Source organism: Pongo pygmaeus, chromosome 2, assembly GCF_028885625.2.
Source record: "Pongo pygmaeus isolate AG05252 chromosome 2, NHGRI_mPonPyg2-v2.0_pri, whole genome shotgun sequence".
In the NCBI taxonomy this organism is placed as follows: Eukaryota; Metazoa; Chordata; class Mammalia; order Primates; family Hominidae; genus Pongo; species Pongo pygmaeus.
The window spans coordinates 128,425,024-128,443,588 of record NC_085930.1 but is presented as its reverse complement, the minus strand read 5'-3'; the positions used below and the strand labels follow the sequence as shown (position 1 = coordinate 128,443,588).

General features: G+C 41.3%; 1 protein-coding gene across 3 annotated transcripts in view; it reads left to right on the top strand.

Moving 5' to 3' along the window:
- Positions 1 to 18,565, top strand: part of RARB (retinoic acid receptor beta) — a 781,226-nt gene that overhangs the window by 626,708 nt on the left and 135,953 nt on the right. For all 3 annotated transcript variants that reach the window (XM_063662108.1, XM_054483091.2, XM_054483092.2), the window contains one exon: positions 17,217 to 17,365. In XM_063662108.1, the coding sequence (XP_063518178.1) occupies positions 17,217 to 17,365 (149 nt within the window). The remainder of the gene's footprint in view (positions 1 to 17,216; positions 17,366 to 18,565) is intronic.

The window sequence follows — 18,565 nt, the reverse complement described above, 5'->3', positions numbered from 1 at the left end:
GACTCTGTCTCAAAAAGTAATAATAATAATAAAATAAATAAACAGCTGAAACAACTCTCAAGAGAAACTTTTGAACCACGGTTTGCTTCCCCACCCCCATGATTTAAAGTTGCAATTGATTTTTATTAAAGTAAACTCACTATCATAATTAATATTTATTAAGTGCTTATTATGTGTCAGGTGCTTAAAATGAACCATGTCATCTAGTCCTCAGAGCAGCCTGAAGAGAAAGGCACTGTTATCCCCACTTTGCAGATGCAGAGTCCTAGGCACTGAGAGGTTCAAATATCTACCTTGACTCTCCTGAGTAGGAGAAAGCGAGTCCAAAGTTCCCAACTCGGCTTTGTATAATGTAGGGTTCCTTTTCTTTGCCAACTATATAAATTTCTATTTTCTTTGCAGGGAAGAGGGATGGGGAAGATTAGAAGCCTCAGAACCCACAGAATAATAAAAGGGTTAACAAGTGAAAGCTGGAGATAATACATTTTTAACAAAATGGACAGTTCTTCTAATTGCTATGCCCCTACTGTTCAATTCCTTTATATGTCCTAATTCATTAAATTATGTACACATCAGGCTTATTATTTACAGATGTATACACTTTCAAGTGGCTCATATGAAACAGATGTTTCATGAAAGGTAACAGAGAACAAATGATCTAAACCCTCCTTTAGTGGGTATCAAGTGAATATTATGGCCTATTACCTGCAGGTCTTTTGCTATTATTTTGAATTGCAGTGTCCAGTATGGGGAGGAAGATTCAATGTATCTCCTGTAGGAACAAGTAAAAATACCACAGCCCTATAAGCAAACAGCTGCATCTCAAAATAAAAGAGGGTGTGTGCAAGTGATAGGCAGGTGGTGTTCACATTTGGGCTCCGGTGGATGTGTGAGTCTGTTTTACAAGCAATTTGAGAAAAAGAGACCCATTGCATTACAGGAGGTGAGGTGTATTGAGCAGACCATCTTTAGAGACCAGTGGTACCATATCAATTAGCTGGAGAAATGAATGAACACCTCTTTTCTTTTTTCTTTTTTTTTGGAGACAGAATCTTGCTCTGTTGCCCAGGCTGGAGTATGGTGGCACGATCTCAGCTCAGTGCAACCTCCGCCTCCCGGGTTCAAGTGATTCTCCTGTCTCAGCCTCCTGAGTAGCTGGGATTACAGGCATGCATGACCACACCTGGCTAATTTTTTGTATTTTAGTAGAGACGGGATTTCACCGTGTTGCCCAGGCTGGTCTTGAACTCCTGAGCTCAGGCAATCTGCCTGCCACAGCCTCCCAAAGTGCTAGGATTTACAGGCATGAGCCACCCTGCCCAGCCAAACACCTCCTTTTCAAAACAAAGTTAACATGGCCTAATTAAAATAAGCATGACCAGTTCACCACGTTGCCGTCAACTGGGTGGTGCATGTCAGTAGACAGTTATTTCATACTTTTTCAGAATATCAAAGAGCAGTCTGGACGCATGGCTCACACCTGTAATCCCAACACTTAGGAAGGCCGAGACAGGTGGATCACTTGAGATCAGGAGTTCAAGACCAGCCTGGCCAACATGGTGAAACCCTGTCTGTACTAAAAACACAAAAAATTAACCTGGCATGGTGGGGGCACAACTGTAGTCCCAGCTACTCGAGAGGCTGAGGCAGGAGAATTGCTTGAGCCCAGGAGGCAGGGGTTGCAGTAAGCCGAGGTCGCGCTACTACACTCCAGCCTGGGCGACAGAGTGAGACTCCTCCTCAAAAAAAAAATAAGGAATATCAAAGAGCAATAATAATTGCCCATCAAAGTCCACAGTGAGAGTTATTATTTATAAATTGTCAGGAGTTCTCTAAACAACAACAAAAAAGAAATTGGAGCAAAAAGATGGCTGGAATTGTGTCATTTTGGACGTTGAAAGCTGGGAACAGTTACAACTGAAATATTAAATGGGACATGAAATATTAAGTGACATACCAGGTTTATTGCATATATGACCATGAGAGTGCATTTCATTTTGTCTTATGGAGCTCTAAAAAAATCCATGTAATGGATTAAAGGCATTAAAACTCCCATATTCTCCCTGGCTCTATGCCAGGGAACAAAGCATGATAAATAATCCCAATAGACAGAATATGTGGGAAGGAATTTTAAAATGTATTTATGGCGGACATATTGACCTCCCTAACTAATAAAAATGTATACATGAGGTTTTGAAGAAAATGCGTAGCCCTTACAACACACTGTAGTGTTAGTATCTTTAAAATATTGCCCACGTCTCTGTGACATATGGCTGTCATCCTCTGTCTTTACCCTGGAAGTGAGGAAACGCATGAATTTTATAGTAACATGTACAGTCACTGTTAGGAGGAATAGTTTTTATTTCCTTTATCTTAAAGCTGGGCTGAAAACTACACCAAATCTGGATTTTGTAAATAAAGCTTTCTTGGAATGTGTCACACCTATACATTTACATTTTGTCTGTGACTGCCTTCCCCCATGGGGGCAGAGTTGAGTGACTGTGACAGAGACCAGACAGCCCACAAAGCCTAAAGTATTTCCTATCTGACCATTTACAAAATGTGCAGACCCTGCCTTAAAACATTAAAAAATGGACCGGGTGCAGTGGCTCACGCCTGTAATCCCAGCACTTTGGGAGGCCAAGGCGGGCACATCGCAAGGTCAGGAGATTGAGACCATCCTGGCTAACACGGTGAAACCCCGTCTCTACTAAAAATACAAAAAATTAGCCGGACGTGGTGGCGGGCACCTGTAGTCCCAGCTACTTGGGAGGCTGAGGCAGGAGAATGGCGTGAACCCAGGAGGCGGAGCTGGCAGTGAGCTGAGATTGCGCCACTGCACTCCAGCCTGGTTAACAGAGCCAGACTCCGTCTCAAAAAACAAAACAAAACAAAACAAAACAAAACAAAACAAAACACATTAAAAAATGAGTAGGACTGTTAGGAATAGAAATGTGTACTTGGTTTCTCATTTATACTAATCTTGTATGTGGATTCAGGGGGTGAACTCACTTTCAATTCATTTCCTAACTGTGTGACCTTAGCCAAGTCATTTAACTTCTCTAAGCTTCAGTTTCCTCATGTGAATAACGGAGATTAAAAAAAAGAAAAAAACTGATCGTGTTAATAATCCTTGCTCTTCACACTTTTGTCAGGAGGCAGCAAATGGGGTAATGTGTGTGAAAACACCCCTCAAGTTGTCCCCCACCATATAAAGTGTGCTGTTGGCAGATTCTGCTGAACTGGCTGAAAGTATTTATTTCACATCCCATGTAAGGATTTGTATGCAGATTTCATTTTTTTCATTCATTTCTTTTTTTAACCAACACCGATTGAACTTTTGATATGTACTGGACACTCTTTTGGCCCTGAGTATTTAAAGGCAAGGCCACCAAAATCTTTGTGTGTGCTAGTAACACACCCACTCATGACAGCCTCTGACCTCCATCAGATCCTTTTTCTAGCTGGGGCCATGTTTGCCTTGTGGCATTTTTCAGTTGTCTGTTTGCGTGGGCAGGAGATAGTGTATTCTAACTTCTTTATAAACCAGCGTGTATCGAGGGGTCTGGTCCCTGGCAGGTGCTCAATAAATGTTTGTCAGCAGCTGATGTTGCTGACTGATGATCACTGCCTTCTGCTCCCCAACCCACCTTGGTCCATGCAATGGTTTGGGACTTTGGGTTTTGAACAGCAATTGAAGGCTCTCGAATGAGAGATCGCTGTGGTAAAGAGGGGTTTAAAGAAGCCATTTCTGAGGGGGCTAGGCAGCCTGGATTGGGGATTGGCCAGGAAATCCTACGAGGAGTGAGAGCACTTCAGATTAATGCCTGTGGGCCTGGGAAGGAAAGGAAAGCTGAGAGAGGGAAAACTGACATGACTTGCTTTCCTCACATTAGTTTTTAGAGAATCTCTTAGGTACATCAGAAGGGAAAATTATTTTGAGAGGGAAAATGGAAGTGAAGTTCACCAAATCAAGACAGGGGAAAGAAGGGAAGGTGAATAGCATTGAGATTCATCAGCATAAGCATGATACAATAATGATAATAACTGCTTGTGTAACACTATTATGTGGCAGGCATTGTGCAAAGTACTTTACAATGATGTTGTTTAATGCTCACAATGATGCAATGAAGAATATACTATCATTTTATACAAGCAGAAATTGAGGCTCAGAGCAGTTAGGTAACTTGCCAAAAGTCACACAGCCAGTAAGTAGGAGAGTGAGGATTTGAATCCAGGAAGGCCGACTCCCGAGTTCATACTTCCAACCATATGCCTCAGACAACTTGTCTATAAAGGTGGACAAGTTTCGGGAATATCCAAAAAAGACCTGAACTTTGGGGGACTGCTCTCAATTGGAAGGTTGGTGAAAATGTCTTTGAATTATTTTTTCAAGATTTTCTTAACATTTTTAAAAAAGAAATAATGCTAAAGCACTTTGAAACTCTTAGCTTTCTCATACCTAGGAATCACTGCTCTGAAAGAAAAAAATAACCAACAATGTAGCGTTCCTGTAGTTTGAACAGTTCTATATAGAAACTTGAGAATCTTTTCTTTCTTTTTGTTTTTTGAGACAGAGTTTCGCTCTCGTTGCCCAGGCTGGAGTGCAGTGATGTGATCTCGGCTCACCGCAATCTCTGTCTCCCGGGTTCAAGCAATTCTCCTGCCTCAGCCTCCCGAGTAGCTGGGATTGCAGGCATGCACCACCACACCCAGCTAATTTTGTATTGTTAGTAGAGATAGGGTTTCTTCATGTTGGTCAGGCTGGTCTCAAACTCCCAATCTCAGGTGATCCGCCCATCTTGGCCTCCCAAACTGCTGAGATTATAGGCGTGAGCCACCGTGCCCGGCCGAGAATCTTTTCAAATGAAATATCAAGTGCATCCTTTGAACTGATGCATTGTATATTAGCCAACTAGAGGGCACAGTAAGGATATTCAGTGTCTCCTTCTAGTTACTCCTCTCACCCCCCTCCACCCCCCCCAATCCCCAGACATCTTGGGAAGAGAGTCATTCAGCCCCTCATCTGGGGTGTGCTAGTTCTGTAGACAGTGACAGAAAAGCTATTGCACAACCAATTCTGGATATTGGGTTCATTCTTGTGCCAAATTTTGGTTAAGGGAGTATATGTGGCCTTCAGGTGAGGGAAGGAGAACCTGCGTAGGGGCTGGGGGCTCAAAGTCCTCTCCTCCTCTGCCTCCCCGAAGAGCCCTGGAGCTGGTGGTTGTGCAGACTCCATTTGGCCTGAGTGACTGCTCCTGACAGTGTTCAGCCACACGTCGTTGGACTGCCGCCAGAGGCCTTTGGAATCTTGGTCTTAGCTGCTGCCATTCTCCCTGCTGAGGGCCGGGTTCTCAGCAGGGAAGATGCAGAAGGGGTTAGTGAGTGTGTTTGTGTGTGCCTTCTAATTCCTGTGTTTGCTTCTGGGGGACTTTCCTGTTTTATTGCTCTGACTGGAAAGAAAACAGGGCATTATTTCTGTCTCCTTAACTTCTTTCGAGTTTTCCAGTTTTACTTTTGTTCTTCATGCTGGAATAACTGTGTGTCTATCTGTCTGTCTGACTTAGACATACCCTGCATACTCTAAAACTTCCTGCCAGGGACAGCTGCTTATGACAGGAGTTCTGCACAGTCCTAAGAGGGGATGTCATAGTCTTCTCTCAACATGGGGGTCAGACCCATTCCCTTGAACTTAAGACCATTTAAGTTCAAATCCATGCTCTTTATTTACCAGCTGTATGGCCTTGAACAAGTTACCTAACCACATTATACCTCTGGTTTCTTCTTGCCTGTCAAAAAGAAATACTAAGACTAGACTAGCAATCTCTTTCTCTCTCTCTTTTTTTTTTTTTTAGACGGAGTCCTGCTGTGTTGCCCAGGCTAGAGTGCAATGGTGCGATCTCAGCTCACTGCACCCTCCACCTCCTGGGTTCAAGCAATTCTCCTGCCCCAGCCTCCCGAGTAACTGAGATTACAGGTGCACACCACCACAAATTTTTTTGTGTGTGTATTTTTAGTAGAGGTGGGGTTTCACTATGTTGGCCAGGCTGGTCTCAAACTTCTGTCCTCAAGTGATCCACCCACTGCAACCTCCCAAGTGCTGGGATTACAGGCGTAAGCCACCACGCCTGGCCAAGACTAGCTCCCTTATTGGGTCACTCTGGGGATCAGATGAATTAATAGATGAAAAATGCTTAGAATAGAGTGAAGGAGCATGACGAGCCTACAGTATATGCTCCATGAATGTTAGTGAATACTATTATTGAAATGTTTGACTAGACTCTGGAGATGGTTCTGTTGTTTTCTGTGGTGACAATATTAGTCGCATTATTGATACGGACTTAATCCACTTTTCCCCAGATAATAAATAATAATAAATAAATTTCCAATAATAAAGCATTAGCTATTATTTTTACATGTTTTTATACTTTTTGTAGTTTACAAAGTGTAAATCCTGCAATGTAGTAAGCATGGTTGTCATCTCGATTTTTCTGAGGATCAGGAAGGATAAGTGACTGCTAGTAAGAGGCAGAATTAGGAACTAAGCTCATACCATCTGCACTGTAGGACTCTGCAGTTTCCATTTCTCCAGAGCTGTAGTATTTTCTTTGTTGTCTCCACTCTTTGGTCCCAGAGTCTCCCCACCAGTAGTATCCTTAGCCTAGATCAGTGTTTTTCAACCTCAGCACTATCTATAATTGGGGCCAGATAATTCTTTGTTGTGGAGGAGGGGCTTGTCCTGGGCATTGTGAGATGTTTTGTAGCATCCCTGACCTCTACCTACTAGATGCCAGGAGCAGCCCCCAATTGTGACAGCCAGAAATGTCTCCTGATGTTGCAGAATGTCCTGTGAGAGACAAAATGGTGCTGGCTAAAAACCCCTGCCCAGCCGGGCGCGGAGGCCCATGCCTGTAATCTCAGCACTTTGAGAGGCCAAGGAGGCGGATCACCTGAGGTCAGGAGTTCGAGACCAGCCTGGCTAACATGGTGAAACCCGGTTTCCACTAAAAATACAAAAAATTAGCCGGGCGTGGTGGCGCACGTCTGTTAATTCCAACTACTTGGGAGGCTGAGGCAGGAGAATCTCTTGAACCTGGGAGGCGGAGGTTGCAGTGAGCTGAGATCGTGCCATGGCATGGCTGCCCATGCCAGCTTGGGCAACAAGAGCAAAACTCCATCTCAGAAAAAACAAACAAACAAACAAAAAACCCTGCCCTAGATTAAGGAAGGTGGAAGGGAAATGTGTTTGTTGGAGGAGGGGAAAAGCGGAGGTGGGGGTTGGCTATCATTTATTGAGCACTTACTGTGTGTCAGGCAAATTCCAAACCTTGTCTCTGGTTTACCAACAGAAATCAGGATTATCTGCATTTTCAGCAAAGAAGGACTAGGGCTCAGAGAAATAAAACTCTATGGCCATTAGTAAGTGGCAGAAGAGAGATTCAAATTCAGGTCCACCTGGCAGCAAAGCTTACCACTTTCCCATCACCACCTCCACACAATTTTATGCAGGCTCATGGCATTTTCTTTCTTTTTAGGAACGAAGAAAACCCACACAGTGAGGATTAAATCGGTTTCAAAGTTATTTTGAGGCTGTTCATATGGTGCATACCTGTAAGAAACAAAACAGAAAAATTTCTTTGCAGCAAAATTCTGAGTAAGCCAAGCATTATTTTATTGAGAAAAAGAGGGTTTTGGCTAAATTCTAGTGTAATCGATCATACTTGAACTTCCTTAGATCTTAGAGGAGTAGCAAGGTATGTGACAAAGCATAATTTCATTGTTGTCTTCCAAGTATTTCCCTTTTAGTTTTCTGTCAGGCTGGTACTAATGTGGGTTTCAAATAGATATATATAGTACATAAGCAAAGAATGTGTGTGTGGATATCTGAAATGAATGTGAATGTGTATATCTGAAATGATATACATGTTAATGCTCCTATTTTAATCTACTCTGTGTGCAGGAAATTTGATCAGATAAAATAATGTCATTTATTGGTGTGATAGTTCCTTTTGTAAGTATTATGGGAATCCCGATAGAAGTGAAATATGGAACTGAGTCAGTTGATGTTGAGAAAAACTCTTCAGGGGACCTCAATATTGCAAAGCAATTAGCTTCATCTACACATGACTCCTGAGACCTATTCTAGCATTTGTTCACTTAATGCAGTTTCATTTCTGATGCCTCCACGTTCAGATTATTAATAAGCAGTTAGATGTGTCAGCCTGTTAAGTGACTGTAAGAGAGGATTTATTTGAATGCTGGCATAAGCTATCTTAGTACGTCCTAGAAAATAGTGATAGAAAACATGTTTAAAACGTCATGCAAAACAACCTATGAGATATTTTTGAATATATTCCTTGTGGTGAGAACACATATTATAAAAATGAAATGTTGGTGTTGAACGTGTCATGGTACCTTATGAAAATATGACAGCACTTCCCATGGTAAAAGCCAGTCCCAGGAATAACTTCTATTGCTGGCCATGAGCCCAGACAGGTATAGCTACAACACAGAGTGAGTAGTGGGTCCTGAGCCTTACTCTCTTTCTAAGGCCCAAACTATCTTGTCAAATTTAACTATATCTTGAATTGAATCAGTGTTTGGAAAGTTATAACCATGAGTTAAAAGCAAGAGAGTTACAAAGTTCTGCAGTTCTCAAATTTGAGTAAGTAGGCCTGACCAGACCAAACCCTGTGACCTTCCTAGCCTAGGAAACAAATCAAGGAGATGGAAAATGAGAATTTAAAAAGCTGGGGGGTTTGGTGAGATAATAGTAAACATATTAAGTCATTTAAATCTCATTTATAAAGGCTGAAAGCATTGCTGTGTTTTAAATTTCCTGATTCTAAGGTGCTCGGTTCTCCCTCTCCTCATGGTATGGGGGAAGGAGTAAACGAACTAATGTCTATTAAGCACTTTGCATGGTCCCTAACACAGTAGGCGCTCAGTAAATAGTAATTACTATTAGTTCAGGCTCTTCTGGTACAACTTTGAACACACTGCCAACTAAAAGCCACTGCCAAAATTCTGTGAGAGTGAACGAAGACTTCTGGTTTATGGTGAGCATAAACACACACAGCCTGAAGATCTTAATGCATTAAGTACTTAACAAGGTGGAGTATTTAGTAAGGACCTGTGCAAAGGGCAAGTTGACAGAGTTCTGATGCTAAATTAACTCAGCAAAATGGGATTACAGGAAGATTAGGACAATAACAAGACATTTTTTATGTTAGGGTGTCTCAGACTTCAATGTGCATAAAAATGATCAAGGGGTCTTGTTAGGATGCCTATTCTGATTCTGCATTTCTGGGGTGGGGCCAAGATTCTGCTTTTTTTTTTTTTTTTTTTTGAGACAGAGTTTCGCTTTTGTTGCACAGGCTGGGGTGCAATGGCACGATCTCAGCTCACTGCAACCTCCGCCTCCCGGGTTCAAGTGATTCTCCTGCCTCAGCCTCCCAAGTAGCTGGGATTACAGGCATGTACCATCACGCCCAGCTAATTTTGTATTTTTAGTAGAGATGGGGTTTCTCCATGTTGGTCAAGCTGGTCTTGAACTCCCGACCTCAGGTGATCTTCCCACCTTGGATTAAGTGCTGGGATTACAGGCATGAGCCACTGTGCCCGGCCAAGGTTCTGCATTTTAACAAGTTTCCAGGTGATGCTGATGCTGCTTGTCCAGGACCACACTTTAATGAGCAAGGCTTTATTAAAGACTCAAAACCAAATTCTTTTCCCTAGCCCTTCCTTTTTTCTCCTGTCTATGCTCAGCACCTGTTTCATGTGTGGTCAGAATAGCAGAGTTTCTCACAACCCAGCTCCAGCCCTCGGCCAGGATCCCTGGTGACCCGGGCAAACACACACTTCTTTAGGGTCACGGGCAGGTTACTGAGTCAAGACTGCCAAAGCCCCACAGTGATATTTTCCTTCACTTCCCATCTTCCTCCCTCTCTAGCCACCCCAAACCCGGGACTAGTCTTGGAGCTGCTTAATAATAACAAAGCCAGCAGCAGAGTGAGGCAAGATTTCAAAGCAGAGTTTTTCTTGTTTGGCAATTACCTAATTTCAGGATGCGATTCACAGATTTGCAAAACCCATGTGTGTGGAAACCGTTTCTCCTAAAAGATGATTAAAAGCAGATCCTCTCCTGAAAAGGCGACATAAAAATTAAGTGAGTGACAGTATGGAGTCTTCCCGTGCCCCAAATGTTTGGATGCATGTAAATTACATTTTAATAAAATGTCTACACACGAGTTCATACACGCATGCGCACACGCAAATAGTGGAGGATCTGGTTCTAATTACTTGTACTTTAGTTGAACTTTGGCGTTTCCTTTGACTCTCTCCCTAATGTATGTGAGCTGTAGGCTTTGCAGTCCTGCAGTGAATCCACAGAAAAAGGAAGAAAAAAATCCAGATATGCTCTCTTTGGTGCCAACAAAAATGAAGTCCAAACGAACATTTTGACCAAATGCAACTTTGCTCTTCTCCCTTAATTAGCTGAAATTACTCCCTTCCACTGGGATTCGGAGCTCTGGGCTCAAAATTCCCCTGGGGCCATGCAGGAAATGTCTTTTGCGTTATAACTCCTTTTTCTTTTAAAGCTCAGCTGCCCAGAGAGTGCATTAAAATACTGTCTTAATCATAGAAGGTTCTAGTAAAAAGGCTAGGCTTTCCTAATGCATGATGCCTGCCTGCCTGTAATCAGGCCCAACCTAAAATCCTGAAATCTGTCAACATGGTTTAGCCAGCCGTAAATTAGCTCTCACAAAGAAAAAAAAAAAAAGTATACTGAGCTCTCTTAAAAATGTTATCTGCTACTTAATCTAACCTTTAGAAAAATGCCAAGCATGTAAGGAATTGTGAAGGGAGCTATTGTCGAAGACTTTCTGTGTGTTTAAATGACACTCAGGTGTGTTGTAACAACAAGGACATTTATACTGTGTTTTCTCAGGTGAGTTAAATTCGTAAGTGCCAAGTCCTCTTAACAGGCAGCAATGTTAATTTCTTTTCTTTTGGGAATGAATCAACCCAAGAGCTGTGGCAGTGTTTAAGAAAGCTTTGTCAGTGGGAACTCAGGAATTCTGCTTTTGTACCATCCCAGTCGGTGGAGATTTTGTTTAGCTTTGTTTTTGTTTTGTCTGCAAACAACCTCTGAGTTTGAAGTCCTTTTAGAGGACTGTTTCTCAAAATGCAATCCGGAGACCTGTGCCCGTCCACAATGAGAGAAGTTCAGACATTGAGTGCAAGTGTTTCGAAACTTTTGCAGTAATTTGACAGGGTAATTTTATGTCCATTAAATCTAATTTTTTTTAAAGAGTTGGAGCTCGTGCTTTGGACATCTTTGTTTTTCCTTAACTCCTATTTCCTGGAGATTCATTTGTATTGAACTTGATCAATCCATGAGGGTTTGGGGGAAAGACTAAGAAATGGTGCTTCACCATTGATAGTCTGAAAAACACGAATTTAAAGCAAATGTCCTTCTCCCTAACCTCAAGAATTCTCCTGCTGCAGGCCACACTTCGAGGAACATTGATTTAAAGGCAAATGAGTCCCATGACTAATTTATTGTACAAGGAAGGGGATTCTAGCTTTGTTTTCCTTAGTGATAGTTATCTGCATGTTGTGGGGGTGGAGATGTCTAAAATAGGGGCTAGCAGCTTCCAAGGACAATGCTGCAGGTTTGGTTCATTCTCATCTTCCCTGAGGCTCACTGTCTCCACTCGTGTGCAGTTCAGAGCAGGCCTCTCAGCATCACTGGTGCTGACTGTGCTCTGGGCGGGGACCCACAGAGCCAAGCATCCATCTCACCCGAGTAGCAGAAGTTCCTCTGACTTGCCCATTCCCTGACGAAGCAGGGCAGCCCATCTGGTTAGCAGTTTGGATGCCACATTGGAGGCTGCTGCTTGTTGGGCATTCAATCAGCAAACAGAACTGAGTAAGTCCGTAAGTAGGCAAGGAAATAAATAAAAACAGGAGACAAAAAGCAGATCCGAATTATTCCTCAAAGACTGCTTCTCCAAACTGAAATCACATCAGGATGGCTGCAGTGTAGTTGTTTTATTGAATGACACAAGCCTCTTTTCCCCCTGGGAAGTCTAAAAACTGCTTTTTTGGCCTGCCTGAGATCGCTGAATGAGCTAATACAGAACACATTGTCTGCTGAGCCGGCAGAGTTTTCAAGCAAAAATTTTATCATTCCATAGACTGATTGTGCTTGCCTGCAATAAGGAACAAAATGTTTGAGGCTTCTCAAGGGCATTTGATGAATCTAACTCTAATTTAAAGGGACTAATAGATTATTGATTTAAGCAGGATGACAGTGAACAGATCAATGGCTGAGCACTCTGTATCTACCTTAAATACCAAAAATGACTGGTAAAAGGAAAGCCATGGGCTGTCCCCCTGCTTGTTTCCCACTGACTTTCTTGGGGGGTGGAGGAAGGCAAAAAAAGAAAAGGAACTCTGATAAACTTTGCCAAAGTATGTTTTTGCTACCTTACCAAAAAGACAAGAGATTGCATTAAAGTACAACTCTTTTATATTGATGCCATATCCTGGTTGTAATTCTAGAATTTGTCTTGGCACGTTCACCTGAGGCTAGCTTTGGTGATCTGACAGACTATACCACTGAATTTTTTTTTTTTTTTTTTTTTTGCCTTGCATTGTTCTCAGTGTTATAGGCCACATAGAGGAAATAAAAGACCACTGACCATCAATTCTGAAGGTGATATTTGAATATATATAGTCAAATACTTAATTTTTTACTACTGGTGGGAAAATTTTTCCAAAGATGATTTTTTTTTGGGATCGTACATAACGTTTTTCCCTTTCTGTTTTTGTGGCATTTGTAGCATTCAAATTATGTTCATTTATGGCATTGGCAGGATTCAAATTATAAAAACAGTAGAAAAAACCAATTTATCATTTAAAAACATAGCCCAGTCACTTCCTCTTGGAAGGCTCCCTTGATTTCTCCTGGGATGAATAAGGCGTATAGTTCACTCTGACATTATATTAGTGGTTCCCAAACTACTTCAGTTTGGATTCGCCTGGGAATACTTTTTATTATTTTTATTTTTTGTTTTGTTTTTCTGTTTTAAATCTTACAGTCAGCTAAAAGGGAATATTTTTTAAAAATGGCAATTCCTAGCTCCATTCTCAGACATTCTGGCCTAATAGATCTGGGATACAACTTGGTCATTAGGACGTTAAAAAGCTCCCCAGCTGGTTCTAGTGTGCAGCCAAGTTTGGAACCCACTGTATTATCATTGTTGGTTTATTCTCTATTAGGCCAAATTTGTCAAGGATAAGGGATTATGTACTATCACTGCCCATAGTGTATAACACAATGCCTGGCATGTTATGTCACTCGGCCAAACAAATGATTGAACACATGAACAGTCTGAGAATCTATTGTACTCATATGAGACAGTTCTTAGAATTATTGGTGAAATCACCACAACCTAAATAAAAGTCCAGGGCTCTCACTATTGATTACTTACAATAGAACATTTTCATTCATGGCAACTTTTCAGGAAAAGCCTTCTGGATTCATTCATTTGTTATAAATGACTCTTATCCATAGGAAAAGATCCAGTCTTTGTAAAATGTTTTGGGATCCTTAACGTCCAGTAGACTTACCGTTTTTTGTGTGCTTTGCCCCAACTTTCTTGGGGTATTAAATTATGCACAATTTTGTTTCCTTTCTTTGGGAGATGAAATGCTGGACTCCCTTCAGTGCATGTGTTTGAAGTGGCATATTTATGGAAATTACTACCTACTTTTGAAATTCAGGGCATAGCTCTGACAGCTGATTCCAGCCCTACCAGAATTCTATTTACAACTTTCCTAGACAAGCCAGATTAGCTGTTCTACATGAACAAGTAGGACCTTAAGACACACCGCTCCCCACCTTCCTTCTGTGAAGAACTCAATGCGAGATTGATCATAGTGGTGACGACATGACTCTGTCAGTTGTTGAAGCACATGGATGGAAGTAGAAGCACACAAGTCAAACCACTCCAAAAGGTTTGAGAGGCATCTGGGGAAGGGGTCACTTACGTTGATATCAGGAGTGTAAATCCACACAGCCTTTCTAGAAGTCAGTTCATCAACATGCATTAAAAACAAAATATTTTTAAAATAACAACTTTTGAACTGATAATTACACTTCAGTAATGTATTTGAAGGAAATAAAGATGTGGTGAGATTACCTACAAAGTTGTTCATCACAATGGAATGTTTTCTGTGAAAAATATTTATCGACAAGGAAATAAATTGATGACATCATAGGTTAAACAAAGTCCTCAGCAGTGTCAGTATAATTCCACCTTAGTAGACAAACCCAAAACATTTATGTGCATAGAAAAAAATTCTGGAAGGTCGTACACAGTGAATTTCTCTGAGTGAAAAGATTGTGCGTGATTCTGTGTGTATTTTTTCTTAGATTTTTAACAGAGAGTGATACATTGTTTTGTAATTTTAACAAGCAGTGTTTTCTTGTTAATTCACTTTCAGTGAAGCTGATTAGTTCCGTGTGAAGAATGCTTTTGCATCTACTGCTTGATAGCTGACAAGCTTTAGTGACATCTCAGATGCCGGCCCTTCTATAAAACAGTTGCTACCACTGTGCCAACTTATTCAAAGTAAGGGCTTCCTATCTGCCAGAAATAATCTACTCAAGATTGATATCTTCATCCCAGATACCTTGGTTCTAACCAGTAAAGACTACAATAGATTTATCTACTAGGACCTCTACTACTGAAATGAATTCATTCCAAGATTCTTCTGAATTATGAAAATACTATAATTATAGTTGATTCTGTTCCAAAGGGCTAATTAATTACTTTTTTAAGGAAGCAAAGGAGTATAAGAGCTATTTGGTTTCTAATTTTATCATTTAACAACTTAGAGGGACTCTCAGTGCTCAAAATGAGGGAGAAAAAGGAAAAGGAAAAAGTTCATGTGCTAATTCAGCAAATATTTATTGATTATCTGCCATGTGCCAGGACCTCTACTAGTCCTGGAACACAGATGTATACAATGCAGGTGAGTTTCTTTGCCTTATGAAATGCAATATTTAGAGTATGGGGGATGGCAGATGTAGAATATAAAATTATATACAAACATCTAAAATTTGAACACTGGTTAGGGTTTTATGGAAATAAAATAGTGAGACAGAGCGACCAGGAATGGAGAGGGGCATTTTAATGAGCGAAGTCATCTCTGGGAAGGTAACATTTGCTTTGTGATCTAAGAAATGAAAAACAACCAGATATTTGAAGGTCTGAGAATATCCAGAAAGGACAAATAGTTATCGCAATAGCCTCAGTTGGTGTGAGAGCTTGGCCTATTCAGAAGACAGAATAGATGCCAATTATAAAGAACTCAATAAATTAGGGGACTCACTGAAGGAAATGATGCTGCTAAAAGGCCGTGTGATGAAAAGCCTTGTAGAACATACTAAGGAGTTTGACTTTGATCTAATTGGTGACTATTGGAGGGCTTTAGATAGGCAAGTGAAACAGATGGATTTTAACATTTGAACAACTATCTTGACTGCTTGTTTGAAGAATAGACACTAGGTAGGAAGAAGGGGCATGAAGTGACCAACGAAGAAGCTATTGCAGCAGTTGTGAGAGGCGATGGTGGATTACTAGCTTGGTGTGGTAGCAGGATAGTGATGTGGGGATGGATTAACAATAAGTTTAGTGGGTAGAGTTGACCTGACTTGCTAAAAGCTTGCCTGCAGGATAAATCCAGTCGGGAGAGTATCTACTCTGGGAGATTGTACGCAGTAGGGCAACTGGAAACTTTATATTCTGGAAAATATACTGTGTATTGAAAAGCAATTTGGAGACTAGAAGATTCTGGAACATTATTTAACCACTTTTAATTCCCCTTCCTGATTTCCATCTTATTTTATGAGCATATTTACCTGTGATAGAAGTACAGCCAGTTCTTGCTTTGATTCTGAGTACAATCCTGAAGAATTAGGGGTAGGAGAACAACCCGTTCTTATATTTTGTGAACTCCCATTTCCCATGGAATTTGGGTGGTTAGATAACAGGATGGAGGATTATGTTTTTTTTTTAAATCTAGAATAAAGAGTAACATGACTTAAAAGTGAATCGCACCACTCTGTGTCATCATTAGTTTTAACCTACTGCTTCTCAAACGTTAATTGTACATTTAGTCATCTGGGGGTTTCATCAAAATGCAGATTCAGATTCCACAGGTCTGAGCTGGGACCTGATACTCTTTTTCTAATAACATCTTAAGTGATGCTGATGCATGTTGGCCCAAGGAGCCTTCTTTGAATAGCAAAGGTCTTACCCATATTGTTATTAATGAAGATCAGTTATGGCTGCGTCATGCTAAAGACCCTCGCAATATACTTGTTGAATGAATAATTTGGGCATTCTCTTCATTTGTCCAAAGGAAAATTTTAAAATTTTTATTTATTTATTTATTTTTTGAGATGGAGTCTTGCTCTGTTGCCCAGGCTGGAGTTCAATGGCACGATTTCAGCTCACTGCAACCTCTGCCTCCTGGGTTCAAGTGATTCTTCTGCCTCAGCCTCCTGAGTAGCTGGGATTACAGGCGCACACCACCACACCTTGCTAATTTTCGTATTTTTAGTAGAGATGGGGTTTCACCATGCTGGCCAGGCTGGTCTCAAACTCCTGACCTCAGGTGATCCCCCTGCCTCAGCCTCCCAAAGTGCTAGGATTACAGGTGTGAGCTACTGCACCCGGCCCAAAGAAAATTTACTTTTGGTTAAGTGAGCAACAAGGTCAAGTCGTTTGAGATTCTACATGAATCAGAAGCTACTGGGGTTTGTAGTATGATTATCTGTATTGGTGTCTTGGCTCTACCACTGCTCTGTTGGTCTTAGTTGGACAAGTCGCTTCCTTCCTCTGAGTTTCTGTTTCTGTTGTGGGTAAAATTGTGATAAAAACCATGGCCCTCACAGTGCTGTGTGAGCTGTGGACTGTAAGTGAGAGATGTATGAGACTGCTTTGTAAACCGTAGAGCACCACATCAATGTCAGTGTCACCACTGCTGGGCCTACAATGACAGCTGTTTTTATGAGCTCATTCCTGCTGGTGTTATTGCTGAATTTGGGGCAGAAGCATATGAATTCACTGTTGAAAAAAGTAATGAACTAAAATACATTTTCTCTTTTTTCTCTGTCTACCCCATCTCTCTTATAGCGATTGAAACACAGAGCACCAGCTCTGAGGAACTCGTCCCAAGCCCCCCATCTCCACTTCCTCCCCCTCGAGTATACAAACCCTGCTTCGTCTGCCAGGACAAATCATCAGGGTACCACTATGGGGTCAGCGCCTGTGAGGGATGTAAGGTGAGTATTCACACCTCTGTGCCTGATGAACTCTCATTCTCCATGTACTTTCTGGAGGTGACCTACCCAGTTCCAAAAATGGGCTGGATGTGTAACATCACCTCCCATCAGTGTGGCGAATTCAGTTATATTCAGTGGTTTTTATTACTTCCTTATATATCTTCGGTTTAAAATTCAGAAACTTCTGCAAATGACTGATTAGGGTCAAAGGTTCTAAGGCCTTTAAAATACCCCCACATAATAATTCCTTTTAGATAATAAGAACTGGCTAGGCCAGGTGTGATGGCTTACGCCTGTAATCCCAGCACTTTGGGAGGCCAAAGTGGGCAATCACTTGAGGTTAGGAGTTTGAAGCCTACCTGGCCAACATGGCAAAACCTCATCTCTACTAAAAATACAAAAATTAGCCAGGCATGAGTGGCTGGTTCATCTAGTCCCAGCTACTCAGGAGGCTGAGACACGAGAACCACTTGAAACTGGGAAGCAGAGGTTGCAGCCAGCCAAGATCACACCACTGCACTCCAACCTGGACAACAGAGTGAGACTTTGTCTCAAAAACCAAACAAACAAAAAACAAAGAACTGGTTGGAAGAATCTTGAAAAGCATCATTCTTTTTCTCTTTAGAACATGCCGTCTGGTGTCTGTAGTTTTATTTTATTTTTGAATATGACTGACAGTCCACTGAATCAACTTGCAGGGAATCCAAGGTTGCAATTGGGATTTGTCTGCTGGCTGTTTTCCTCAGCTCTGTGGCCTTTGAATTACAGTTTGATTTTCAGCCTGTAGGGACTTGCTACTGTATGTGTGTCATAAATTCAGGGGAGCTGGATTTAAAATTCCTGCCTACAGAATACTGGAGGCTGAACATGTGTCAGAGAGTAGTATATGGCTGCTTTGAATCAAGCGAGACAATTGTAATCAAGTCCAACAGTCTTAATTGAGTGAAAGAGCTTCTTCTTTTTTTTCAGGAAAGAAAAGAAACAATGACTTCAAAGGCAAATACAACTAACTCATCCATAAAAAATTTCTCAAAGGAACTGTGGCTGTCTTGAACTAGCCCTTCCCTAGATATATAACTTCTTTAAGTCCTCTCTGGATGGTTGTTTAGATCTGTTGTTTATACATCTAAATTGCATGATTCATTTGTAATTGTTAACATGTTGGAATAATGTTACAGGTACTCCACAGCATTTTATATT